The following is a 25,132-nucleotide window of genomic DNA, read 5'->3' as shown; positions in this document are numbered from 1 at the left end:
GAATTGACCGTTCTTTTAAGTTTTGATGGTGGTTGGCTGAAAACGCGCGACGCGAAAAACGCGTTAGGGGTTCAGATGAGGACGTCTTCGGACTAGACCGTGGCTGTCGAGCTCGGTGGCTTCTCGTAGAAAGGGACTGAGATCTGGTGCCATACTCACCAAAGCACTGGCATACATCTGCCAGGTTACACATCCCAAGCATATTCAATCTCACAGACAAATAGACTTCGAGGAGCATATTATTGACCCTAATCCCGTTCTAAAAACTCTCACTAGAGGGATGCTAATGCTCTGTCATAGTATCAGTTGGTCTGTGCTTAATAGAGCTAAGTTGAAAAGAATAAGGATCTGCTACCGAGCAGGATTCTGCAAGCACTTTCTGCAGTTTAACAAGGATCCCGGTCTTTCGAAAGTAAACCAGCAAACAATAGTATATGAAAGATAAGAATAACTGATGCTCTATTGCCTTCAACGGCTGATATCCAACGTAAGGATGCTGGTTACGACTGCATTTTACTAGTTGCCCGAAGCCGTTCCCGAATATTGGAAGGGTATTAGATAGACTTCCACTCGTGCTTGACCGAGAATCCTTTTTCTTCTCAGCTTGGACGGGTACAGTTAGAAGACATATGTGGGTCACATTACAAATTTACATCTGGGATTTTTCATAGAAGAGAATGACAAAGTAGGACATATATAGAAATTATAGAGAGTGCGTATAGGACGATCTGCGCTATTTAGAGTAAAATTCCTATACCGTATATCTATTTCTTCGAGGCCGACCTAAACTATAACATTAGGGTATAATTTATGTTTACGGACTGTCTTAGAAAGTATCCGCAATAGATTGGCTAGACTTTATAAAAGCCGACGAGGTATGAACATCAATCATTCCAGGTTTGCCTGCTGTATTAAGATAGTGTTGCAGAGGGTCCCTAAATATTTTCGCCATGATATAGAAACAAGATGTGCATTACAACGAGAATTATGACGGAACAGTAAGGCATTGAATGTTAGATAATATACTGTTTATCTCCGTTGGGCAGCTGAGCAGGCAGAGTATTGTATCATTGCTCAACTGTAGCGCTTAGGGTATTGAATTGATACAGATATTTAACCACCACAGTGGAGGTCCGAAAGCGGAGGAGGGTAGTAAACTGATTTAATGCTTGTGGCAGATGCGATGGCTAGTGGCCTTCGTGCTCGTCGGGATTACAGTTACGGGATTGAGTGTCTGGGGGTCAACTGATTAGAGTCTAGGGATTATATGGTTGAGTTCTAAGAGGATTAGAGTGAATTTATCAAAGTCTTTTTTCTAGTTCTAACCCCTTTGGAGCTTCCCTTATATAATCAAACTTAGTTTAAACTAAATATCTATTCAACCTATATACAATTTCTTATTTATATAGTAGAATTTTCTCTAATCCCCTGGGAGCTGCCTTTTCCACCCCACCCTGGCCCCCAGACACTAGTTCCTGACCCCTTCCCGGAGCTGTAAGCCCGTGCTCGTCCTGCATGTCGCTCGGGTTCGATTGCTTATACGAACCCAGTGAATCTGCGACCAATGTCATTGTACGCAAGGGCTGTGTGCCTGACCTGGAACAGCGCATGATGTCGGTTGAACACAAGTTGCAGCGGCTCAATGATGTGTTCAGGGGTCATCTCTTGCCGTGCCCAAACAATTACTCATGTCACTCCACGAGCGGCACTCCTGGGCCGGGAGCAGCGACGCGTGCGAGAGAGACACATGCTTAATCTCTCCGGCGCCCCACGTTCCACGTATCCTCACCCCGCACACTCTCGGTAAGAAAACCCTCATGCCTTTCTACTCACCGGTCGCACTGCTCACGGAATCTCCGGTCCGGCCACAGAAGAACTTGCGTTATAACAACTCTAAGTATCCCTCCCCCCGGAACGTTCTGCAGGAGCTCCGTATGATCCAAGTGTCATCCGTTACTGGCCAGACTACTCCCGTCATGTCGTCGTCCAACCCTGCGCCCAACGTGCTTACGCAGATTCCCTTGGACGAGGACGCCCGTCCCGGCTACAGTGATGCCGAGTTGCGCGACTACTTTGAGTGCATCAAGCTCCCACAAAAGTATCTGAACTCGATTGTGCTGAAAGACAGGACCCAGGCCGGAACCAAAGAACATGGGCTGCCCTTGTTACGGGCCCTGACACGGCACCACACATGCAATGTCCCTTTCGATAATCTCGTATTACACTATTCCACACACAAGATCGTCACGCTTGACCTGGCGGAGCTCTACACGAAGATAGTTCGCCGGCGGCTCGGCGGGCGATGTATGGAAAACAACAGCTTTTTTGGGACCGTCCTTCGCTCGCTCGGCTATGAAGTGCGCAACTGTGGAGGCCGCGTAGCGCGGGCAATGAGTCCCTACCCAGACGTCCGACGCAATCAGAGCATGACCTATGACGGGTGGAACCACATGCTCAATCTTGTGCGACTAGACGACGAGTGGTACGTCGTGGACGTGGGGATGGGCTCCATGGGCCCCAACCTCCCATTTCCGCTGCGTGACGGATTTGAGACGACCAGCGTCCCTCCACGTTTGATTCGCCTGCAGTTACGGTCGATACCCGAGTCGTACGCGACCAAATCCGCTAACGGGACAGGGTCCCCGAAGATGTGGTGCTTCGACATCTGCTATAACCCAGTTGATGACGCCACAAAAGAGTGGCTGCCGGTCTATTGCTTCACGGAGACAGAGTTCCTGCCCCAGGATTACGAAGTCATGTCCTGGTTCACGTCGACAAACCCGAGATCGTTCTTCACCAGATACGTCACCTGCACGAAAATGCTCATGGATGAGGACAAGGAGATGATTGTGGGCAATGTTACCTTATTCAAGGACACCGTGAGAAAAACCATTGGCACCAATCGCATGGTAATCAAAGAGTGTAAGACGGAAGATGAGCGTTTGCAGGCGCTGGCTGAAATCTTCAACGTGCATCTGACAGACGAGGAGAAGAGGGGGATTCCACACGATCGGATATTAGCATAAACGCTAAGATGAGATGAACCAAGTGACATGATCATGATGTCAGCCATCCTATCCCATTGCAATTTACACAATTTGGCCGTTCGTCTAGACATGTCTCTCTTCTTGTATGCATGCATGCACCATGCTCCAGCTCGGACAGTTTATTAACGCCCGGGTAGCAGAGCTGAGAAGACAACTATGATAAGGCTATGAATGCATTCGCCTTTTTCTTTTCTTTTTTTTCTTTTCCTTCCTTTTCCTACTTTATTTATGGTCACTTGAAGCCATTCTATGTTCCGGTTCCAGATTTACAGTACTCCATTCAGCACTACCTGCGTATGTTAGTAGTGACCGCGGCGGTAAGAAGACTGTTTCATATCCAGTCGACGGGTGGCCATGGCGAAATGTATCCTTGCTCCCACAGCATTCACAGCTGAGGTCCTAGAATAAAATGTCTCAGGGTGACTTGCCACCCAAGTAGAAGCACATGTTTCCCCTATGAGTATTCGTGCACCGTAGCATCTTTGTCCTTGTTCATTCTTTATCCCTAACGCAGAGGCCAGATAACTCTAGAGTACCTGGCCTCCTTCTTCCCCCACTACTTAAGTCGGCCCTAATGATTGACCAATGCAATGGTTGAGCAACCCGGGTGTCACGAGCTGTACCGCAGTATATTTTTGTTCCTCCCTGTTGTCGCCGGTTGGAGATCAAAGATAAAATGTATGATAGGACCTGGCTCCCGAATCAGCAACTTGTCATCTCCGGGCAAGTTTTGTCTCAGGAAGGCTTCCTATAACCAGAAAATCATCTCTTAATAAACTCCAAAAGCTGAAGGACACTTCCTTTATAAGGGTGACTGTTACCTGTCATGGGCTGACTCTATGGCTTTGTAAAAGAAAGTTTTGACAAAGTATTTGACCTGTACCAAGCGTCACGCATATCAATTTAATATCCACCATACTAGCTGCAAAACATTCGATCCGCATATTATGGCATTGGCGGCATATCCTTGACTCTACCGGCCTATGACCTGCAGTCTTTCTTCGAGAAAGGTGACTTTATCTTTCTTAGCTGATCGCCAGTCTTCGGAAGCGCTATGACTTATGGCAATGCTCATCCCAATTTAGGAACTTCAGCTGCGTACCCACAAACCTCCACAGAGCCAACCAACGTCCTAGGGTGTGATCTGCTGTGGGGCATGCGAATTCAGGCAGTTCAAGACTATTGATAGATCGTCACTGCAAGTTTGGAGTTCTGTGTCGGCCAAGACCCAGTCTATCTATCGATCCCTGCCGATCTCCTGACTATGGACCTGATCCATCCAGGACGGGGTCTGTGGAGGACAGAGATCGCACATCTGAGTCTCCAGGTTTAGCCACGCGCGGGGAGCTTTATGCGAATTGGCCCGAATCACCCAGCGTGCCTTCACAATAGTCGTCTCCAAGGGATACTAATATGTCCTACATTATACATAACCCTAGCGATGGACAGACACATGTACATGGTGCTGGGGACAAGTATTCAAGCAGTTGTGTGGGGATCCTTGAAGAAACCAAGATCTGTCTAAAGTGAATGCGAATCGTGGTGTGGGATGGGTGGATATGACCTCCATGCTCGTGGAAACTCTGACCGGTAGCTAATAACTACCCAATGACAAGATAGTTTAGATTGCTATTCCTCATCTTACCTCGCTATACGTACTCGATGAATCGAAGATGGCTGATGATCCCTTATTTATTTAATTTTATTCCTCAGGCTGCATGTAGCCCCCAAGTACTCCACATGCGTGTCAATTAAAATCCCCGAAACTTAAGAGGATCCAGATGAGTCGGCCATCGAACCTGATGACCATTTCGACACCTACTCAGTGTGAGTATTGAAGTTTATTCTAATAGATAATTCTAGTGCTTCCCTAGCTGCTTAAGAAACTTTTAAAAACAATAGCCTAGATTGTGCTAAGGTTAATTCAGGGAAAAGGAGATACTCTTGCTTGCTTGACTGGGCTTTCTGCCTGCTTCTCTTCATCCCCTGTTCTATCACTAATTCGTTGCTTTGCATCTCCAGCAGTCAGAGGGCCTGAAGTAGTGATCCTCCTGCGTGATTTACGCATATTTTGAGACCGCCGATGCGCTAGAAGATGACCAGTCGCATGGTCAAGTTGCTCAGCTGCAGTTTTATAATGACCAAGGATATGAGATAGGCGATGATGAAACTTAGGGATAATTTCCTCATATTCGACAAGCTGCTCAGCAATGGTCTTCGTACGGCCAATCAGGATTAGTGGCCGGGATACAAAGGCCAGGGACTAGAAGCGTCAGACATAGATCTAGTGACCACAATCATTGGACAGCAGCAACTAGGCTTGCGGCCAGGCTGGCTCTCAATCTGTGGCTCTCAAACCGCCCCAGCCTTCGTTCCGCCTGTGTTATTGAACCCATGATTGCCATCCTCCGTGGACTTTTGGCCCGTTGATGGACCATGTTAGGTTGAGGCCATGAGAGGTCTGCGGTGGAAGGTGTACTCGTCAGTCACGAGAGGGCGGGAGCCATAGAAGGACCGCAACTGCCAAAGGGTCGCCGTCAAGGAAGGACTGTGGTCATGAACGGTCTGTACTAGTAGTCACCAAAAGACTGCAGTCCTTGTGTGAGAACAGTCATACTCCTCCCCGCCTTGAACTATTCGGGCCCAGGATTGATGAATAACGGCCTATACTGCGATGTGATAACAGTCAACCAAGAAAGAAAAAGAAGAGAAGTTAAAGCTAAAGAGGAAGAGTTAGTCTATACATTCTCCTCTGTAGACAAATAGAATATATCCTGTGGGGTGGAATTCCGCTGAAATAGACGAAGCTTAGCCAAATAAGGTAAATAATAGTGATTCTCTGGTTTTTTCTATAATCAACAATATTACCTATTCCTGAAACTCATAGAAAGGGAAGAAACAGTATACTGTATAGAGAGTATAGAGTGAAGATAAAATTATAAGAAGCAGCGAATGGTTCCTGTAAAGGACAGAAAGGATAGGAATATTATAATATACCCTATCTAATTCTCCATAAAAAGAAATAGATACAGGAATAAGATCGGACTTTATGAATACTAGGTAAGCAGCTTAGAAAGTAGACTCTTGATCCTGGTGTATCTATAAGTGTTGTATAATATATCTATACCAAATACGCGATGGTCGAGTATTATTACTCGTAATTACAATGGAATAGGTACCCACCAATCTATTTTGGGAGGTTAGTAATTAAAGTGGGTGACCAGCAGCGAATCCTTCCTTGTTGACCCCGCTTGAACTGATCTGAATCTCACCCGGATTAGAGAGATCTCGGACCCATGTGCCACGAGTGAAGCACATGTACGTTGAGAAATAGTAGTCTCGAGAAAGAATGAGTGCCGTACAGGGCATACAGAATATCTCGGTGAGTTGCCTAGTAGGCTTGCCTTGATGCCGAACTTAAACCAACCCCTCACGTGAAACTATACATAGTGCGGTCGCTGCCAATCCAAGAAGGTAATCCGATATAATCCCAGCCATTCCAGCTGGACGGATTAGCCAGAATAACAATCTGCTAGGTTCGCTGCAATCGAGTCGCTCCGCGATGTGGCAATTGTGAAGTCGCGGGAACTGAGTGTGTCTACTCGCCTCGAAAGCGCCGAGCCAAGAAACAAGCGTATTGATGATCCACATAACCTACAAGGCGACTCGACTCCACCAGGCAACTGACAAGATATCGCAGAAGTGAACCACTCGATAAAAGTCTGCTTTTGGAGGTTCTCGACCGCCTCAAACGCCTGGAAGAACAAGTTGGTCTGGAAGATGCTCCAGAAACCGACGATAATGGAGACGACTCCATGTCGATTTCTTCCATCGGTGCAGAGGCCGCACAGGCAATATCCCTAGACGAAGATCCGGCTCAAGTAGTTCCATCCGCGATTCGACATATTGTCAATGGGATCAAAGATGAAGGCAGTCGATCTATGCTTCTCTCCAACGTCTTTTGTCACCTGCGACACGTGGGCTCATACTTTTTCGAAAATAATCGATGTATTAAGACAATCACCTCTGCTGTATCGGAGATTGAACCTATACACAGTACGGAGAGCATTGAGCCGCTGGGAGACGCGATCGTCCCAAAAGACCTGGCAAAGAAAATAATTGAAAGCAAGTGTCTGCCCCCCCCTTCACAGCTCTTGATGATCTAATCTCTTTTCCAGAACACTATGCCTCGCACCAATTTCCAGGCTTCGAATTCCCTCTCGAGAAATCTTTCTTATCTTCAATCCCCGACTTAATCGAGATCCCTCACGTCCAACTAGACTGTACATCTCAGATTATCTATTACTCTGTTCTCCTTCGGGGCATTGTTCTGGAGCTTGAAGCCCATCCCAGAAGGGGCAACATTTTGCGGTATCTTTATTTAAAGTGCGTTGCATTAAGTGACGAATGGATGAAGAATGTCCAAGATACCCCCGTCGACTTCTTGGCTGCATCCCTCATGGCAAGCGCATCACATACACTAGATCTCCACCTCACACAGCTAACAAACCAATAGACGTCAACAGCCCTCGAAGGCTGTAATACAGATCTAGCCTGGAAGGCGTTCAGTCACACATGCAGGATATCAAAGGCACTAGGCTATTTTTCCGTCGACGAAACACCAAGTGAAGGGGACAACCAAATCTCTTCACCAGCTGGCACACCACTACACGAAGCTGAAATAGACCGGAACCGGAAACGCTTCGGCTTCTGGCACATCCTTCGAACGGACTGTCTTTTCCGAAAGTCATTCGGCAAACCGACTCTCATCCCCGCAGGATCGTGGAAGGTGCATTTTCCCGATCCAACGATCAATGGCGTGGACGATGAATCGTCGCGCTTTATACAGATTCATTTTCTGATATCTATGCGGCTCGGTCTTATTGTTAGGAAGTATCTCGATTGGATTACTGGTGGTCCGGATCCGGATCCGGTTTCGCATGATGCTATTATTGATAATTATATCGATGAGGTGCAGTCTATTTTGTCGGATTGGGATACAGTGCGTTATACCCTACCTTACCAACAAGATAGAAGCTGGAATGCTGTGCTAATAGGAACTACAGGCGAGCCTTCTTCGAACGGCGACAAATCATATCGATGTCTGGCTCTGCATCGACGTGCTGATCGGTAGCTATGAGATACTTATTGTGCTGTATCTGTCGAAGAAATGTGACTCTGGTCATGCCTTACCATGTCAAGCCGTTGATCTGGCCAGGAAGTCTCTGAAGACCTTCCAATCGCTCCTGGGGTCCACATCGCATGCGTTCTGGGGAATCAGGTATAGAAAGCATCACGTCCTATCCATGTCCTTGGTGTGCACATTATTAACCGTACATATAGTCCTATCTCAATGTACCAATTACTCCCTTTTTTTGTCCTTTGTTTAGACTTCATAGGGAATCCAGACCATGAAAACCTCGATGAAGATCTCGTGTCTGTGAGCTGGGTAGGCGACTATGTCGAAATGGTCGCCGAGGGACGGGTTGAGCTAAACCCGGTCATTATTATCATAAACGCCATGGTGACTGCTTGTAAACAGGCAAAAATGGACCGTCTTGCCCGGTCAGTTACTACTGGTGAATAGGCAGACCATCGATGTGTGCACAACTTTCAGGACATCTACTTGAGTTTGAAATAGGACATTAATAGCCACTGAGAGATATCATCTGCGCACATTGTAAGAAAGCACATTTACTTCGATAAAGCTAGCCTGCACTACTGGAAGCCGGTTGACCGTGTTTGGTCCTAAGTGTATACAAAGTTTATAATATATATGTGGGATCTTTGATCAGGGATTCAACCTGTAAACCATATACACAAGCAACAACCATGATCAGTGACTGCTGCTCTTCGTCCTGGAGACAGTCGCTCGTTCTGGGAGGATCCGGGCTTTGTGTCCGCGGAAGTATCGTAGACCTACAGTATTTAACGGTAGGACTCCCGGGAATACCGCCAACGTATGGAGCAGTGAGAGTTTACATACAGAATTCAAAGATTGAGCTCAGACTGCTATCGAGACCTGGTCCACAAAGCACTGGTTCGCTCACAGCCTTGGGAGGCTCTTAACACAATAGCATCTGCGTTGCTGGTCGCTTATCTGACGCTGAGCCTTCTGGTATTTGCAACAATCTCATGTATGTCTCAACGTAATGCTAACACAGACTCGTAGGAGTAACTGAATGATTGTCACGCATAATCCTCTCTGTAGCGCAATGCTGCAAATGGGTCAGTGACACTGAAGACATTAGACTAACAGATATTCAGCTGGCAGAAAAGCACGGGCTGTTCGCTGCGTGCGACGCAGATAATCTGAACTCTCAGCTCCAGATGAAGACTGCTGGTCGGGCTGATCAGGACCGCTCCTGGAAAGCCTAGGCTTGACCAGAGTCGGTCAAATTGTCGTTTCCCTCACTTATTCATATTAGTGCCTGCCGAACTGACGTGCACTGCTAGGGTGCTTAACTACCTAATTTGGCTTGACATGGCATACACTCGCGTGGTGGCCAGCACTGCATTGGTGGGCATGGGAAAGCTCGACCTCTATCTGCCATGCGTGGAATCTCTCTCGAGTCGCCAACCCCAACGCGGTTTTTCCAGCTTGCTGACCGGGGCGCGTCACGGAGAGTGCCTCCTATGCAACTACACAGTTTCTGCACCTCTCGCGCGGACGTACATGACTCGATATCCATGGAAACCCTTTTTAGTACCCTCTTCGTGCAGATAATTGCTCTTCTCCACAAATCTCCAGTTGGAACCCCTTTGATTATCGAGGGACTCCAGGGCTTTCTCTAATACCTCTGACAGGAAATATGGAAGCAAAACATCATTCCCGGTAATGTGGTCCCGACGCTGTTAACCGTGCCCACCAAATATGTCAAAATATTTCATGGCAAAATGTAATCAACGCATTGGCATGTATTAATGTTTGCGTCGAGCTTACAGTAGATCTAAGGAGCTCCTGGTTATGACATTCTACCATTGTTCAACTATCACACGTTAGCAAGTCAACGGCCTCGCAGACTGGGACATTATCAGCCAGCTATTATTGTTATTATTATCGAAGAAAAGGTAAAAAGATCCCTTTTCCAAAATTAAGATTCTTGGCTTTGTGAAGGGCATATTCTATACTCGTGCAATCCAAACGGGCTTCTATCGGTCCAAGCACTACTTGGGCCAATCCATGTACCATGGCTATTGGTCTATATTGGAGGAAATTACAAGTTAGCGGAACCAAGGTGCGGTAGTAGTGCAATCAGAGATATACTCCAGTGGTTTTGCTTCTTACAAACCCCGCAATATGACCAAGGTCTTTCAATGGGCGCCTATGATGCTAATCAATCATGTCAGCTTTCAGACGGTTAGAAGTGCAGAGTCCCAGCCACAACACATCAGCCAGCCTCGTTGCATGATCAGGGCGCTATTCAATTAAGCCAATCGCTAGCCCAGCCCTGTCACGGCACTTTTTGCTCAGGTGATGGGGGAGCCTCCTACTACCTCTTAGGCACCTTTATCCGCCCCGGCTTTATCGAAACTAATTCGCCCAACCCACACCTCAATTCCCGCTGCCATACTATCGTCTGCGGTTCCATCTGCGTCCGCAACATGTGGAGATAGTTTCAGTCCAAAGCCTGGGTGACCAGCCGCACCGTCCAACATGATACTGGTTGGTGGGCCGTCTTCCAGCTTCACGATAGTGTCTATTTGGGCGGCCACGTAGCCGTCCTGACTCCGATGCCTGGGTGTATTACCTCACCGGCTGGTACCCCGCCTGGACTTAGTACTGCTACCACTGTCAATGAGTCCCGTTTCGGAGGATTGTTGCCGGCGAGGGGGTGCTCACGTCGGCACCCAGAGGTTGTGAAGAATGGCAATATCAAGCCGCTCCATTTCACCCGCAGAGTTACAGACTTGTATATTTGGTTCAATATCAGAACCCAACCAATGGCGAGGCCTATTTACTCTTTGCCAATTGCACATTTGTATTGCGTGATACAAGTAAAGTTTTACGGGATGTCTAGATCCTGTAACCGATATCCACAACCCTTGATAATCGACAATATGGATGTCGTGAGTTTGATAAAATATGGATGGAAGAGCAACTATACCCGTAATGGGACAAGGTTTTGTAAGCCTCAGAGCCTAATCAGTAGCATCTGACTACAATGGGGTCTATGACACTGACATACATTTAGGACCATGGGTATTGTGATCCAAAAGCTTTGCATGTAAAGGGATACATATAGCAACATACGTCAGTGGAAACCTCTAGACCTCCTGCCCAAGTAAATTGATTCCTATATCTTCTTGGAAAGATTTCCAGGCAGGAAGCATTCGCAAAAGCCCGGTCCATGAGTTATGAATAAACGGAACTCACTACTGCTGTTACTACTCATACCTGTCATTCTCTTTTTGATTAAACCTCTTCCATTGCTTGTACTACTGTCTATCCTAGGGCTGCTACTGGTATACTCACATTCAAATATGCCTCCCAGCAGAACAGAGTCTACTTCTTGCGAATGGATTTCAGGCCTCGAGCCCAGTGTCCCGATTATGAACAGCCCCGAGACTGATTATGCACTTCTTCGGAGATTCGACACCATCTTTCTGATCGATGATAGCACCAGCATGAGAGGTCAAAACTGGCACGAGACTCTTGGTGCTCTGGTTAATATCTCACCAATATGCACCAAACACGATCCAGACGGCATTGATATATATTTTCTAAAACACCGTAACCCGAATGATACTCAAGGAGCCTTTAGAATGGTCACCACCCCTCAAAGTGTCGAAAATATCTTCAGACCTGTCTATCCACATGGAGATACGCCAATCGGGGCTAGACTGAAGGAAATCCTAGGGCCCTATATGGAAGATCTTGCTGAGTCGCTGCGGCATAGAAGAACAGATACAAACTCAACAGTTCGACCTATCAATATCATTGTTATTACTGATGGGAAGCCAACTGATGAGTTAGAAAACGATCTTGTTGCTACTATTGCAGCCACGGCAAAGCAACTAGATAATTGGGGTGCGGTCAAGTGGCAGGTTGGAATCCAGTTCTTCCAGGTCGGCGATGACAAAGACGTGACCAAGTACTTGAAGTATCTAGATGATAACCTTGCTGGAGATTACGGAGTCAGAGATATTATTGACACGGTGACCTGGGATAAAGATCCTGGTGAACTTTCTGCCAACACTATCCTAAAGGTGGTACTGGGAGCTGTTGACCGAAGGTACGACCGTCAGTGAGTAAGAACAAGCTTCTAAGCCTGACAGATTGGCATGAAGTAATTTGATTGAAGGGTTTGCAAAGCCTCGGAGCTGCGGGGCCAAGAATGACAATATTGATGGCGTTTTATCTTGGAAACTCTTTACGCACGTGTTGGCATATCAAAAGTACAATGGGCGAGAAGCTAACAGGACCGTACTATGTATCTCATTGATTTATTGTTTGCTGGGCTAAAATGAAACATATTCACTTATGATGTGGCTTGCCATTTCAAGGTTACTTGTGATTTACTAAAAAGTTCACTAGCCGATCATACCCACTAGATCTGGCTAAAACATTTTATCGGGTCCGCACAGCAAATGGGGTTACTGCAGATAACCTCATGTCTACAATACTAAACACCCTCTCTATTTTGCAGTTGTATGTTGAATTAGAGGGAACAAAAGTACATGATCGAATTTGAACATTAACTGGTATGGTGTGATATTAATTTGAGATACCTCAGACATGTCTAGACCTAGGTGTATTCCTCTCCTAGTGGTATATGATCTTTCCTTTTAAGTTTCTATCTATTATGTGGATCTGGCTGGTTGTCATACGACGTGCCAAGGAAGTGGAAAATGCCGCAAGCAGATAGAGTTGGTCCGAGTTAAATAACACCCCATAAACCAAGAATGGTTGAATACATGGATCCCACCCCATCAAAGATACATATATACAAATTCTCTATTTACGATTGCCTGGTGATGTGCTTGTGTTCTTGGCGATTCCGCCAGCTTGCCTATTGTCAATATGCGGCTCTTGGCAGTTCTCTTATGACACATTTACACGGCAGTCACACCACTTGGCCATTCATTCATTAGATGTGAAATTGGATGTAACCTGATTAGGCCTTCACAATATGACCTAATGAGGCTGGGTGTCAGTCCCTGTCACGGATTCCATAGTAAAACAGCCTGGTGACCTGCAACTCACGTCATGTTCGGAACACCGTCGTGGATACACTACGGAATATCCTCTCCATTAGATGTTGGGGGGTATACTATATCCCCAAATTAAGGTTGATATATATTTAAACTGCGGTAACATTCTATAAGGCTTGAGATGGTGAGGGCTCTAAAAGTTGGTGACTTGTTAGCAGATATATATGCCTTTGTTTCCGCGGCAGAAAATAAGAGGGAGGGGGTTTGAACTAATAATTTGCTAAGTGAGGGAAAAATCAACTAAGAGAGTGGGCTTTTCATTCCTTGGGTGCGCTGGAGGGAGATTTATAGATCACTGGTTAACGAATATATAATGGTGGTCACACATAAAGAATGATTAGTTAATAAAAGAAGAGCAGCGAATCACGGAGAGACCGCGGGATACGAATAGAGCCAAGGGAGAGAGACAAAGGCCCTTGTTTCTTGTATATCTTGAATATCGTGCTATCAATATATGGCGACAAAGAGCAACACAGTGAGCTGCGCTGGGCGTATAGTCGTATCGAACTGGTAATGTTTATACTTACTTAGCCTCAGTATATATTAGCTGCCTTTGTGCCTTAGTTATGATTATAAGAATATAAGTATTATAGAAGACTATATAAATACTCAAAATAATGCGAAATATTACGTTACTAGTAATATCTTTCTCCATGTAAAGTAACAGTGCACTGATGCTAAAGGTGTGCGCAACACCACCACTCAAAACCGATGCACCAAGCCGCTCCCATCCAAAGACCTTCTGTCGGTGTCAATGGCTGCACACCTTCCAGAATTTCCGTTTCAGTCTGAAATAGGACATTAACAGTCATTGAGGGATATAATCTATGTATATTATAAGAAAGTATATTATAGCCGTGATGAAGGTAGCCTACACTGCTGAAATTTAGTCGAGCGTGTGTAGTCCTGACTCCTGTGGTGGCAGCTGTACTGTAAGATCTCCGTTACTTCCACAGGCACAGGAAAGCCCGGATCATTTCAAAACGAGCCAGCCACGCAATATCTGTGGGCTGGGCTCTACTCGACGGTGCATAACACTCATAAAAGTCCTATTGCATTTTAAAATCACTACTGATGTTTCTCCAGATGGATGAGGAATGGTCACTGGTCCGAGAGGCCGCTTTTGTATAAGGCTCACAAGCAAACTATGTGCCATAAGATCTTAGAGATATATTGTAAAGCTTGTATACATGTTAGGGGGGTGACTTAAGATATAGCTTATCTACTACTATAAACTCTATCTATGATAACTTTATAGCCTGAGCATGGGTAACAATACTATTATGTTATCTATATCTAAGAATAGATAGTCGTAAGATTATCTTTTAAAAGACCAATCTGTCCTAGTGCACGAAATTATAGTCGTAATTGAAGTTTCAGCTAGGTAAGGTCGCATGGCTGTTGTATAATGAGGGTAATTACTTATCCTTTAAGAATACTTATCTTAACTCACCATGTGGTGGTATAATAGTAAAGCGGTCTTATCTTCTCTGGACATTAAATACCCAACTCCCACACGAAGGTAGGGTGCACAGTAACTCTGGAAGTAAAATCAACATTCGATGTGTTTTAGCTAACGCACATACTAAATCATGGGAGACCACTCGCTGTGCTGCAACTTCCTGAGGAAACCCAACGACTCATCGGCAAGCCTAATAATACGAGAGATTTGAGGAAGGAATACCACGGAACATCACGATGAACTAATGGTCCATGCTCCAATAATCATCATCAGTGCTTGGGAAATCAACGATAGAGTCTTCTCTAGGGCATTTTGGCTTGGGCCTAATCCAGCCATCGTTTGGTACACCGCTGAGGCACACTGTGTCAACCCTATGCGGTCCCCAATATACCTTGCCATTGGTCGGCCCTTGAAAGTTGGGACACCATTGCTTTCCTCTTTTGGGATATTTCCTAAAGCCAAGTGAGCAACAAAGCCAGATTATACAAACATCGTTGAACACGTACTCCCACACTTCCGCATAAATTATGTACTCGTCGCCAGCTGTAATAGTATATCCTTGGATGTTGCTGAGTGATTGTTAGCCACCGTAATTAACATGGAAGAGAATTTCTCTTCTCTCACGGTTGTCCACCTAGCGCGTAACACCATCCTAGTTTATACGTTTCTGTTCGATCTCGGCCACCCTTGACGTCCCATTTGAGCTATTATATGTCAATGTCATAAGCAACCATGTCATATAGAATTATCATGCCAGGACAGGTGTTCTATCTGATACAAACCTTAAATGAATAATCACCTGTCACCAGGTCGTTGGCCCACGGGTTACGGAAGAGGGGCACGCTACTTTGCCCATTTGGGAGCTCTTCCTGCGCATCTTGGGCGGCGGTATAAGAAGAAATGCAACTGCAGGCGACGAGCAGAGATCTGCAGAATAACATTGTGCTGAGATTATGTGCCGTCTTAGATCTGCTTTTTAACAAGGGTGAGTTCGCAGTGAGGAAGTCCAATGAATGTATCCCAGCCACGTCCCAAGACGAGGAGGCTGTTATTTATGGTCTCCAACTTCATCATCTGATACCACTGGATGTAGTCTACCAACGACGTCATGTATATCGGAGTTACATTATGGAACGTAACCTTTACCCAATACCACCCATTCATAGTTCTTGATCCTTACAATACTCCTTTCAATTAGCTTTTCGTCGCTTTACATAAACAACTGCGATGGCTATTCGTGTTAGATTATTTTAAATTCTCCGTTATCATTAGCGAGTACTGGGGATCCTTGTTAATATTATGGGATCAGCTCCTTCTTTGAATCCTCAACTCGTTCAATCCCAACATGACACTGTTGATATGATTTAGCTCTGTAGTCGCACTACGCGAGATACTTATCTACTTGCACAGCTTCTGGACGAGGCCCTGGGCATAGCAGACTAGTCGGGGGTTGCCCTACCTCTGCACACAATGAATTCCTGCTTGTAAAACACCATGGCATACATAATCGTGCCTTGACTTGCAACATTCGCACCCTTACGTCTTGGATAAGAATGAGAGCTTTAGCCCTTCACGGCATACGTGTCTTATCAACATAGTGGGCCTAGACTTAACTACTTCGCCCAAGTTTTTCAAATATTCCGCTCCTTGTACGCTGGTATGCCTGGCCACTATCTATAGATATTGTGTTATCGTAATAAATATCTCCTACGCATCATGCATAGATCACCAAAGTCTGTTCTTCACTTATGTGCAACTAACAGTGTCTAAAATGTGTATTGCTGTTAATGGTCCGCGCAACCTTGAACACTACCACTCAAAACCGATGTCCCAAGCCGCTCACCATCCCAGACTTGCCGTCGGCGTTGGCGTCGGCGCCCCCACCGAATACTGTGGCACTGCTTCTTCTACTCCCCTTACTTCCTCCGCGCCCTGGTCCCCAGTAGGCGTTGGACTCGGGAAGCTCACAGTCCCATCCACTATCGGCACCAGAGTCACAGCTGGGATATACCAACTCTGATCACAGCTCTCCCACTTAGCATCAATCTGCGTTACCTCACCCGGCACATCGATGAAAGGCAAATAATCATCCCGGACTAATGTACAGGCAGAATCATACACACCACACTGTGACCCACCGAAGTACTGCGGCCACGGAATTAGGGGCTGAGTATAGTTCCCTACCGTCTGGGGCAAGAACTCTGCAAAGTTGAATGGAAACGCTGTTCCACGGATGGGATACCGCGCATTTCTGTGTCCTCTTCGTGAAGTGATAGATGTAGGATGCACAGAAATCATCTTGTTTTCATGGTATGCGCCACACTGCCCGGCGCGATGACTGTTGCCCCAGGCGTAAATTGATGTGAAAAAGATATAGGCACTCGGTGAGACAAGAGTCTGATCACCTAGCACTGCTGTATTGGGACCGTCACCAGTCGGGGTAGCGTGAATTGTGGTTCCATTTTGAGCGCAGAGGTCGCCACCGGCAGTTGTAACAGGCCAGTAAAACAGTGTTGCGGTATCGGGAAGAAAGTGACAGCTTCTGCATTGCTCTGGCCTCTCTCGTGCTGTCATAGGGCAGCGGTTAGGGGCGAGGGGGCTACTTGTGTCGCCCGGGATGGAAACGGATATACTTGATTCATAGGCCAGTGAGCGGCTTTTGTACGTTTCCCAGACGGCCTTGCAGCCTTCAAGGTGAAGCTCGCAAGTTGGGGAGGCTGATGGTAGGTGATAGAGAGTTGTGGTGATGGTTGTTGGGACGTAGAAGGTGCTGCATGGTCCTGTGCCCGGGTAATAATCTGTTATGGTTTCTCGGGGGCCTAAGGCGCGTGCATGCCCGTCGCAGAGCGTGGTGACAGGCCCCGTGTGGGTGTCATAGTATCGTTCCAGGTGGCTGCTAGTCGTGCAGGCACCTGTGCTGGTCGGGATTAGTTCTGTTAAAGTCGAGGTGGCGGCAGGGCCTAGGGACTCGAGTTCGCTTGAGCGGGCATCATATTGCATCCATTGCGCTGCGCAGTCGACGTCAGGGTTGTCGGTTGGTCCATACAGGTAGTCGGTTGAGGTTGGCCAAAAGAGGCTTGTACCGGAAATGACGAGCCACTGACTACTGGTGTAGCAAGTTGGTTCGCCCGAAGGACGTGGGGAGGTGAGCGATTCTGATGATGGGACTTGGGAGTCGCTGGCTTTGGGAGTAGTGGCGCGATTGAATACTACCCCCTTGTTAGTTCGTTACGCCTAGAGTAGTTGAAGATGATAGAGCATACGAGGATTACCCCATGCTGTCGGTAGGCAAGACAACAACAGGATTGCTGGGACCATTTTGACCACGAAAATAGTCATGTTCGTTACACGGCACACGCACTTAAAGTAATTTAGGAACGATATTTTGAGACTTTCATGTAGATATATACCACGCCCACATCCCAGTCCTCACGTGGTGGGGTCTCACTTGAATCTAAGTGCATGTTCAATGAACAGAGCAAACTTCGACATTTCAGCTGAGTCTGACATACGCCACTTGTATCAATTGCTGTTCCTATTGGTCCGGATTCACCTGCAGGTGAAGAGATTGCAGTTAATATTCAAAAGACAGGGGCTTGGTAGGCTGACACGATCAAGCTGAATGCATGAAACCCTAGGGCGGGGAATCGTACGACTGCCACGACTCGTCGTATTCATTAGGGTATGACTTGCCGATAGGAGGGGAAGATCTAAGATTGAAAAGGATTTCCGCCAAGTGTATTGCAGAAGATGTGCTTATTTCTGATAGCCGCGTTTACGTTATTACATTAAAATCCATTAAAACTATGATCCCACAGCGATACAGTGAGCCCACCTATTCTTCAGCATCGAAACCTCTCCCCCTGTCCGTCCCTACTATGTTGTGAGGGCCACTGCATGTATCGTCTAACTCCTAACCTAATGAATTTTTCTAGGTCGAGATACGCTGTCAATCGTATTCCTGTCAATTCCTCGGGCAGCGGACCGGCAAGTGGTCCTCGGTAATCTCTAGTCACTACGAACGCACGACCACAAGCAGATACATGCTTTTCCATTTCTACAAACTTTACAACCAGGTGACTACCCTCAAAGCAAGAAGTGCCGACATGGTGTCCCCAGCTGGATGAGAGATAATGGTAAACTGGATTCAATTCCATTGGTCTCTATAACACCCCGTAGGATAGACAGAAACCGCTTTGAAATATTTCGAAGAGAAGATACGTGATGCCGCTTATGGAAATAGCCCCCGGATGCATTAACCTAGTCCAGGTGGTTAAAATACTAGTAAATTATACAGTTGACAAACTGGACGGTGTCACTTTCGTGATGATATGTGATCAAACCTGCACAAAGGGAGACCTTATGCTTATGGGTGTCACAGTAATCTCAGATACCTTGAACAACAAGACATATAAAATCGTTCATCAGCTCTCCAGCCTCAATCCCGAAGCATGGTATGCGATACTTTTTGAGAGTTTGTCTCGCGTCGCAGCATGCCTCATTTGTATATCTGCGGAAGATATGGTTCTATAATGAATGATACGGTCGGTTGCTGCTCGAGCAGAATGTGAGGATGCCAAGAGCAAGATCAACTGTACAAAGTCAGCTCCCTATAGCGTCATATATTCCTCCGTTGAAGAAAAGCGTGAATGCTTCTAATACTGTCCATTTGTTTCGGTGCTAGGAAGTGTGCTCTATCATACCCCAATCTGCTTTGCTCGGTACCATATTCTACAGTCCACCTGATGTCCTTGACGTAATGGAAGCCTCTTAACTGATACTCCCCACAAAGCTGTTGAAGAAGGTACTATAGTAAGTGCCAATAATGACCGGAGGCATGAAAGAATGAACTCTATTCCTGCTCGCGAATAGCCACAACGTTGCCATCGTGTATGATTTCAAGGATTATTTCCACCAAATCTGGTCATGAAGATATCTCGGAGCAACTTTTGGTCCGTAGAGGATGCTTAGCGAAGTGGCACCACGAATGAAGACCCTTGGAATTTAAACTTGCCGCACGTTATGCCTTCATAGGCAAGGGTTGCGAGTTCTGATCTGCGCCAATGTTGGAAGCCGGCCACTAGCAGCTTACACGTGAATAAAGAGAATACACATGGCCCTCGGCTTTTTGTCACTATTAAAGTAGATTCAGGTCAGCATAAACTTTTCTACCCATGCAACCCTGCACCGACCTGGGATTTCCGCCACGAATATACCAGAGCCAAGGATGGAACAATATCAAAACCCGAAAGACTCGATGAAGTCAACCTGGCGCCGATGGGACAAAAGCCAATGGACACTATCACACAAACTCTTTGAACATGCGAACCTTTACCATGTTGACCTCGATAGGGAGGTCCCGGTTCATTCAAAGCAGGAAAAGGTACCCTATGTCTCAGACTGGTCTCTCCACCGCTGGATTATCTTTCATGCTTCTATACCACTCATCCTTCACCAACTCTATGTGTACCTTACCGGCCAAAATTTCGGTCCTATCATTGCGTTCGCCTTCTACTACTACACTACCAGGATATTCACAAGCCGAGAACTTCGAAACCTTCGCGAGATGGGCCATACCCATGGGTTTTTAGATGGCGACAAACACGAGCGGGATGGCGTCCCCGATGTGGGAGTTTCCAAGGTACTGACATCGGTCATGCTGGCAAGCGTTGTTCGCCCAATGATGATGGTGTATCTCACCTACACTGCAACTAATGCTCCAGCGTCTATAAGCTGGCGATGGCTCCCAGTCGAAGTCAGTCTATATGGCATCGTTCTTGATTTTTGGTTTTACTGGTACCACCGCATCATGCACGATGTAAATGGGCTCTGGAAATATCACCGGACCCATCACCTTACCAAGCACCCAAATCCCCTCCTCACCATATATGCCGACTCAGAACAAGAGTTCTTTGACATTGCAGGTATCCCCCTGATGACCTATTTTACAATGAAGATCATGGGGTTCCCAATGGGGTTCTATGAATGGCATGTGTGTCAGCTCTATGTGCTATTCGCAGAACTAGCCGGACACAGCGGTCTTCGTCTTCATGCATCACCACCAAATCCATTGACCTGGCTCATGCGCATCTTCGACGCGGAATTGGTTATTGAAGATCATGACCTTCATCATCGAAAAGGTTGGAGGAAGAGTCACAATTATGGAAAACAAACACGAGTTTGGGACCGTGTGTTTGGTACTTGCTGCGACCGGATTGAAGGAGTAGATGCCAACATCGACTACAAGAACACAGTCGCAATGAGCATTTTCTAGGTCTATCTTTCTTTCTGTGCTACACTCTTTTCCAAACTAGTATTAGTCCCCGGTATACTTCCTCTATTGTTTCAAACCCTACTGTTACTCAGAAGGATTGGTGTTCAGCCTTGGCGGCTTGCTATATGGTTTTGACCGGCGGCTAACGTATGGTCCAACTGTGTACAGGGCTAGCCCTAGAATCAAAGAATAATGACTCGCGGACCATGCGGAGTGACACTGCTTCTGCAATCGAGTGCTATGATTGATTGATATCAGGAGTCTAGGAAATCAGCTACAATGCATTTACTTTGCAAAATTCCAATCCTTTTGTGGGAAATTCGAACAGGAAATACTCCACCCTGTGAAATAAGGATAGTGGTGTCTTTAGACATAGAATTGAAATTTAGGTTGGAAGACCTAACCGTACTGGACAAACAGACCCTCTTAGTATTATCACCTTGCTGCAAAACTTCCAATGTTTATAACTATGATTCAAACTCAAGGCAGTTCTCCTCAGTAGAAGACAGCCTTCTGCTATTGATTGCCAGTATATAGTGTTCTAGTTGTATAGGCGTGGATCGACTACAGATTTGAAGCAGAAGTATCTATCCTTTAGGTCCTTTTCCATTGTATAGGTTAAAGCATTATTGCCATGAAGTAGGTTGAGCCCAGTAGTGCCATTACGAAAAAGTCATCGACTGCTCTCATGACACTGATATCAATTTCGAAGCCGCACCCGCGACGCAAGAACATTCTTCTTCGGCGGCAGATAACAGTACAAAGGCAAACGTTTATTCCCCTGCAGTACCCAAACATCGTCAAACCAGTGGTCCAACCTTCTCGTATACGTACTTCCCTCCAGCAGACTGCTGTTCCGCCTCGTGAGCTCCTCCAGCGAAACGGGACTATCCCGCTCAACCCGCGTTCGGACACTTTCCTGGGGTGGGAGTACGACCTCCCTCATATCAAGCCTATCAGTGCAAATATGTCTCCTCCAGCGTTCATCGTGGGGATCTAATCCAGCACCAAGATCCAACCACTTGCTAACTACGACCGCTACGCCCTCATTCCCACACAGCCGCACCTCGACCTGGAATGTGGTGTCACACGGGGGACAATGGAACGTTCGTGGGGCCTCACTCTGCGCCTCCGTCTCCGTCTCCTTTCCGATCTCCCTCTCGCTCTCCCTGGCCTCAAACCCACGCCACATACATGCCTCTAGTCCCCTTTGGATAACTGCATACACATGCGGCGCATGCAAATTACTATGCCCACAAACCCTGATAAATGGCAGCCGATGGACATGGAAATCAGGCATTAGCACCCAATTCTGCAACCGGAGACAAAGACTCGCCTTTCCACCGGACGAAGCACACACGCGCGCATCCACCGATAGGAGACTCGTCAGCCGGCGTGACGGGGACTTCAGCACCTCGACATGGGCCAGCTCGTCCGTTGAGATCCCGTGCTCGGGCCCGCAGTAGTGCCGCTTCATGGCGAGCTGGACGTGCACGTAATTGAACTGGTACAGGGACTCAGTTTGGTGGATCGACAGGCACCACTGTAGACAGCGCATGGTCTGGTCCGTGTTGTGTCGGGGAAAGTGGACATCGGTCTGCCAGGCGGGACCCGGAGGGCTGATGTCCTCCCGTCGGTGGAAGTGAGCGCAGACCCGGCAGTAGATGAGTGAGGGGCGATCGCGAGCGAGGTTAGTGTGTAACCTGTGCCAGGCCTCTGTCCGGATGCGAAACGGGCGTTTCTCGCCGAACAGGCTGTGGAGATGGCGGTTGCAGAGTGAGAGACAGGCTTTGGCAGCTGGGTCTAGCGACTTGACTATCATATAAAGGATCTCCAGTGGAAGGCCTTCTAGGTAGCAGACTTGCTGTGGTGGCGAGTCACTATTTGAGACTGTGTGGCCCCATGGAGATGGGATCCAGTTGACCAAGCCTACGAGGGATTGCATCTTAGGGGATGATGAAATACAAGCCGTAGGGAAGCCGAGCTGGCCATTCATGTCCTTTGTCAGATAATAAAATATATGTCTGGTGATAGCGTGATCCCGTGATTTATACGAGCATTCAGCCTCGAGCTTAGCTAATATCATCCGAATTCGTTAAAACTGCGATATATCATGGCAGTCTCAGCAGAGAAAATGCAACTACTACAACACACACACATATATATAAGAGGGGGAACGCAACGTGGTATGGGGTATGCTTGAAGGTCGGTTGGCCAAGGTAGAAGAATTGCTAGACATAGGGCATGATAAGCCAAGAAACAGAAGTCTAGAGGCAGCCCCCGAGCTTAACCACTGGTTGTAAAATATTAAAAATTCCATTGCTTTACTTTCTTTTGATTTGCTCAGACAGTGCGGTTAAGCAACTAGTGATAACCAATGGAAGGACGTGACATCTCAAGCGTGGAGTTTGACAAGCCTGGCGCCTTTATCAATGCCAAGCTTTTCAGGGGTCGCGACCAAAAGACCAATTGTGGAAGTTTTATAAGTGCAGCGAAAGCTATTAGCACAAAGGCCATTACCAATCTCGGGGCTGAGGGCAGGGAGTCTACTACTAACCTTTGACTCGGTTCAGGTGCGAGTGACTGTGTACGCGTAGTTATATATTGTAATACATGCATACCTGCTGTTACAAGGGGGTTGGTTTTACTTGGCAGCCCAACGACAGTTTCTTTACCTTTCATATGGAGCGATTAGACAAAGTTAGAGTGGTCCTTGGGTCCGGATTTGGCCCTAGAAGTACTCCGTCCTGTATGCAAAATACAGTACCGCGATGATTACTCATAAGCCCCGCATGACGGAAGTGTTGTGGCTCCTATTCTGTGCCCCGTGCACTATTGACAATTCCACCACAGATGACCCCGTATCCCATACCCCATACCCCATACCCCAAGAACTACTAACAAGCTTAGTATACCTTAGCCTGTACGGCATCCCTCAAAGCCGACCTTGTTAGATTACGCAAGGAAAGTGCGGAGGTGGAGGTGGACGGGAGAGGTGCGAAAGGATCTCAGCCGCACCTGAGCTTCTGTCCTCACCCGTTGTAACCAGCTTTAATACTTTTCACCATTTGTCGTCAGCTAAATCATGGCCACATTGCTGAACCGAGGACGACGCCGCCAGCGGAAGACATCACAAGAGGAGCGCATCTGCTCGATTTGTTCCCAGTCGTTTAAAAAGGCCGAACACCTGGCTCGCCATTTTAGGTCCCACACCAAGGAAAGACCCTTCATGTGTCAGGTGTGCTGCAAGCCTTATGCCAGACAGTATGTCTTCTGTTCCAGCTTTTATCCCCTGTAGTCTGATGCAAAAAGCGATACTCTCTTGCGCCACGTTCGCTCACAACATGTGGGTACCCAGCCACATGAACAGCCAATCCATGGGAATAGCGCCCCCATAAGCGCCCCCATAAGCTACTCAGGCTCGCATTCAACAGCCCTGGAGAGGCCCTCTGTGGATCAAGCCTCTGCCAGCGTAGACTCGATAATCCTGGCCACCGGACTTGGTCGACCTGAGCCGCAATGTCCATCTCTCGACCACGATTCAAACACGGCTACTACCACTTCACTTAGGTTCTCTCCTCAGCATGCCGATGCGGGCGCTACTGCTGCGTGTAATATTTCGGAAAATGACAACAACTTAGTACCCGCAATTTTCCCAACTGAAATGGGCTGCTCCAGGCCCTGGCCGGCCGTATGGAACAACAGCCAATGGGACGAAGATGGCACTTCGCTATTTGCGTGGGATAACTTTGATCTTGATGCTGTCAACCAGACCTTGTTGGAATCCTTGGATTACGGGCTGCAGAATACCGTGCCGGGCCCTACAGACTGTTCCATCCCTTCCGATCCGAATCTCAATTTTTCCCATGGGCCCACGCTGGTACAAAGAAGATGGCACACCTTTTCCGAGGCACCAATGCCATCGGGCGACACAACCCCTGAGCGCCCAAGGATCAACAATATTGTCAACACCCATGACGATGATCGTTATCGTCAAAAGCTGGTTGAAAGCCTCCAGCAGAGAGTGCAGCCAGGTATTCTGCCATCTCTTAAGTTCCTGGTAAGCATTCATTGATATACTAACAACCCTTGGCTGATGGCATCGTAGGACCTTTGTCTGCAAGCATATTTTAC

General features: G+C 47.0%; 8 protein-coding genes across 8 annotated transcripts; 5 read left to right on the top strand and 3 right to left on the bottom strand.

The window, feature by feature from the left end:
* Positions 1-1,738: 1,738 nt before the first annotated feature.
* Positions 1,739-3,120, top strand: BDV27DRAFT_24242 (arylamine N-acetyltransferase family protein). Its single transcript, XM_032076109.1, has 2 exons — positions 1,739-1,803; positions 1,872-3,120. The coding sequence occupies exon 2, from the start codon at positions 1,935-1,937 to the stop codon at positions 3,024-3,026; it is 1,092 nt and encodes a 363-aa protein (XP_031924961.1). The 5' UTR covers positions 1,739-1,803; positions 1,872-1,934; the 3' UTR covers positions 3,027-3,120.
* On the top strand, positions 3,121-3,490 carry BDV27DRAFT_24243 (uncharacterized protein). Its single transcript, XM_032076110.1, has one exon. It carries the CDS (start codon positions 3,215-3,217, stop codon positions 3,440-3,442), a length of 228 nt encoding a protein of 75 aa, XP_031924960.1. The 5' UTR covers positions 3,121-3,214; the 3' UTR covers positions 3,443-3,490.
* A 3,149-nt stretch (positions 3,491-6,639) lies between these two features.
* BDV27DRAFT_24216 (fungal specific transcription factor domain-containing protein) lies at positions 6,640-8,673 on the top strand. The gene is made up of 5 exons (XM_032076108.1): positions 6,640-7,172; positions 7,226-7,509; positions 7,564-8,049; positions 8,114-8,328; positions 8,391-8,673. The coding sequence occupies exons 1-5, from the start codon at positions 6,863-6,865 to the stop codon at positions 8,632-8,634; spliced, it is 1,539 nt and encodes a 512-aa protein (XP_031924959.1). The 5' UTR covers positions 6,640-6,862; the 3' UTR covers positions 8,635-8,673.
* A 2,927-nt stretch (positions 8,674-11,600) lies between these two features.
* BDV27DRAFT_147479 (uncharacterized protein) lies at positions 11,601-12,299 on the top strand (the record flags this gene model as incomplete). The annotated part of the gene is made up of 1 exon (XM_032070748.1): positions 11,601-12,299. One exon carries the CDS (start codon positions 11,601-11,603, stop codon positions 12,297-12,299), a length of 699 nt encoding a protein of 232 aa, XP_031924958.1.
* Positions 12,300-14,973: 2,674 nt separating this feature from the next.
* Positions 14,974-15,667, bottom strand: BDV27DRAFT_132391 (uncharacterized protein; the record flags this gene model as incomplete). The annotated part of the gene is made up of 4 exons (XM_032067868.1): positions 14,974-15,176; positions 15,231-15,293; positions 15,359-15,428; positions 15,507-15,667. Coding segments are annotated over 3 exons (275 nt in total), but the record flags the coding sequence as incomplete, so codon positions are not given.
* A 699-nt stretch (positions 15,668-16,366) lies between these two features.
* On the bottom strand, positions 16,367-18,068 carry BDV27DRAFT_132390 (uncharacterized protein). The gene is made up of 2 exons (XM_032067867.1): positions 17,988-18,068; positions 16,367-17,933 (listed from the first exon to the last, which is right to left on the bottom strand). Exons 1-2 carry the CDS (start codon positions 18,061-18,063, stop codon positions 16,564-16,566), a joined length of 1,446 nt encoding a protein of 481 aa, XP_031924956.1. The 5' UTR covers positions 18,064-18,068; the 3' UTR covers positions 16,367-16,563.
* Positions 18,069-19,951: 1,883 nt separating this feature from the next.
* On the top strand, positions 19,952-20,998 carry BDV27DRAFT_166546 (sterol desaturase family protein; the record flags this gene model as incomplete). Its single annotated transcript, XM_032074217.1, has 1 exon — positions 19,952-20,998. One exon carries the CDS (start codon positions 19,952-19,954, stop codon positions 20,996-20,998), a length of 1,047 nt encoding a protein of 348 aa, XP_031924955.1.
* A 666-nt stretch (positions 20,999-21,664) lies between these two features.
* On the bottom strand, positions 21,665-24,197 carry BDV27DRAFT_166544 (uncharacterized protein; the record flags this gene model as incomplete). Its single annotated transcript, XM_032074216.1, has 3 exons — positions 21,665-23,069; positions 23,549-23,555; positions 24,133-24,197. The coding sequence occupies 3 exons, from the start codon at positions 24,195-24,197 to the stop codon at positions 21,699-21,701; spliced, it is 1,443 nt and encodes a 480-aa protein (XP_031924954.1). The 3' UTR covers positions 21,665-21,698.
* Between the last annotated feature and the right edge of the window lie 935 nt (positions 24,198-25,132).

The sequence above is a fragment of the Aspergillus caelatus genome (assembly GCF_009193585.1).
Source record: "Aspergillus caelatus strain CBS 763.97 unplaced genomic scaffold BDV27scaffold_159, whole genome shotgun sequence".
NCBI classification, from domain to species: Eukaryota; Fungi; Ascomycota; class Eurotiomycetes; order Eurotiales; family Aspergillaceae; genus Aspergillus; species Aspergillus caelatus.
The sequence above is the reverse complement of the archived record's forward strand: the minus strand, read 5'-3'. Positions and strand labels throughout refer to the sequence as shown.

What these genes read in the sequence shown, in the direction of transcription:
- BDV27DRAFT_132390 (XM_032067867.1), bottom strand. Translation starts at nt 18,063, where the DNA reads ATGACTATTTTCGTGGTCAAAATGGTCCCAGCAATCCTGTTGTTGTCT. An exon ending in GACAGCATGGGGTAATCCTC is followed by an intron (nt 17,934 to 17,987) that starts GTATGCTCTATC and finishes ACAAGGGGGTAG; the next exon opens with TATTCAATCGCGCCACTACT.
- BDV27DRAFT_24243 (XM_032076110.1), top strand. Translation starts at nt 3,215, where the DNA reads ATGAATGCATTCGCCTTTTTCTTTTCTTTTTTTTCTTTTCCTTCCTTT.
- BDV27DRAFT_24216 (XM_032076108.1), top strand. Translation starts at nt 6,863, where the DNA reads ATGTCGATTTCTTCCATCGGTGCAGAGGCCGCACAGGCAATATCCCTA. An exon ending in TCTTGGCTGCATCCCTCATG is followed by an intron (nt 7,510 to 7,563) that starts GCAAGCGCATCA and finishes ACAAACCAATAG; the next exon opens with ACGTCAACAGCCCTCGAAGG. An exon ending in CATGCGTTCTGGGGAATCAG is followed by an intron (nt 8,329 to 8,390) that starts GTATAGAAAGCA and finishes CCGTACATATAG; the next exon opens with TCCTATCTCAATGTACCAAT.
- BDV27DRAFT_24242 (XM_032076109.1), top strand. Translation starts at nt 1,935, where the DNA reads ATGATCCAAGTGTCATCCGTTACTGGCCAGACTACTCCCGTCATGTCG.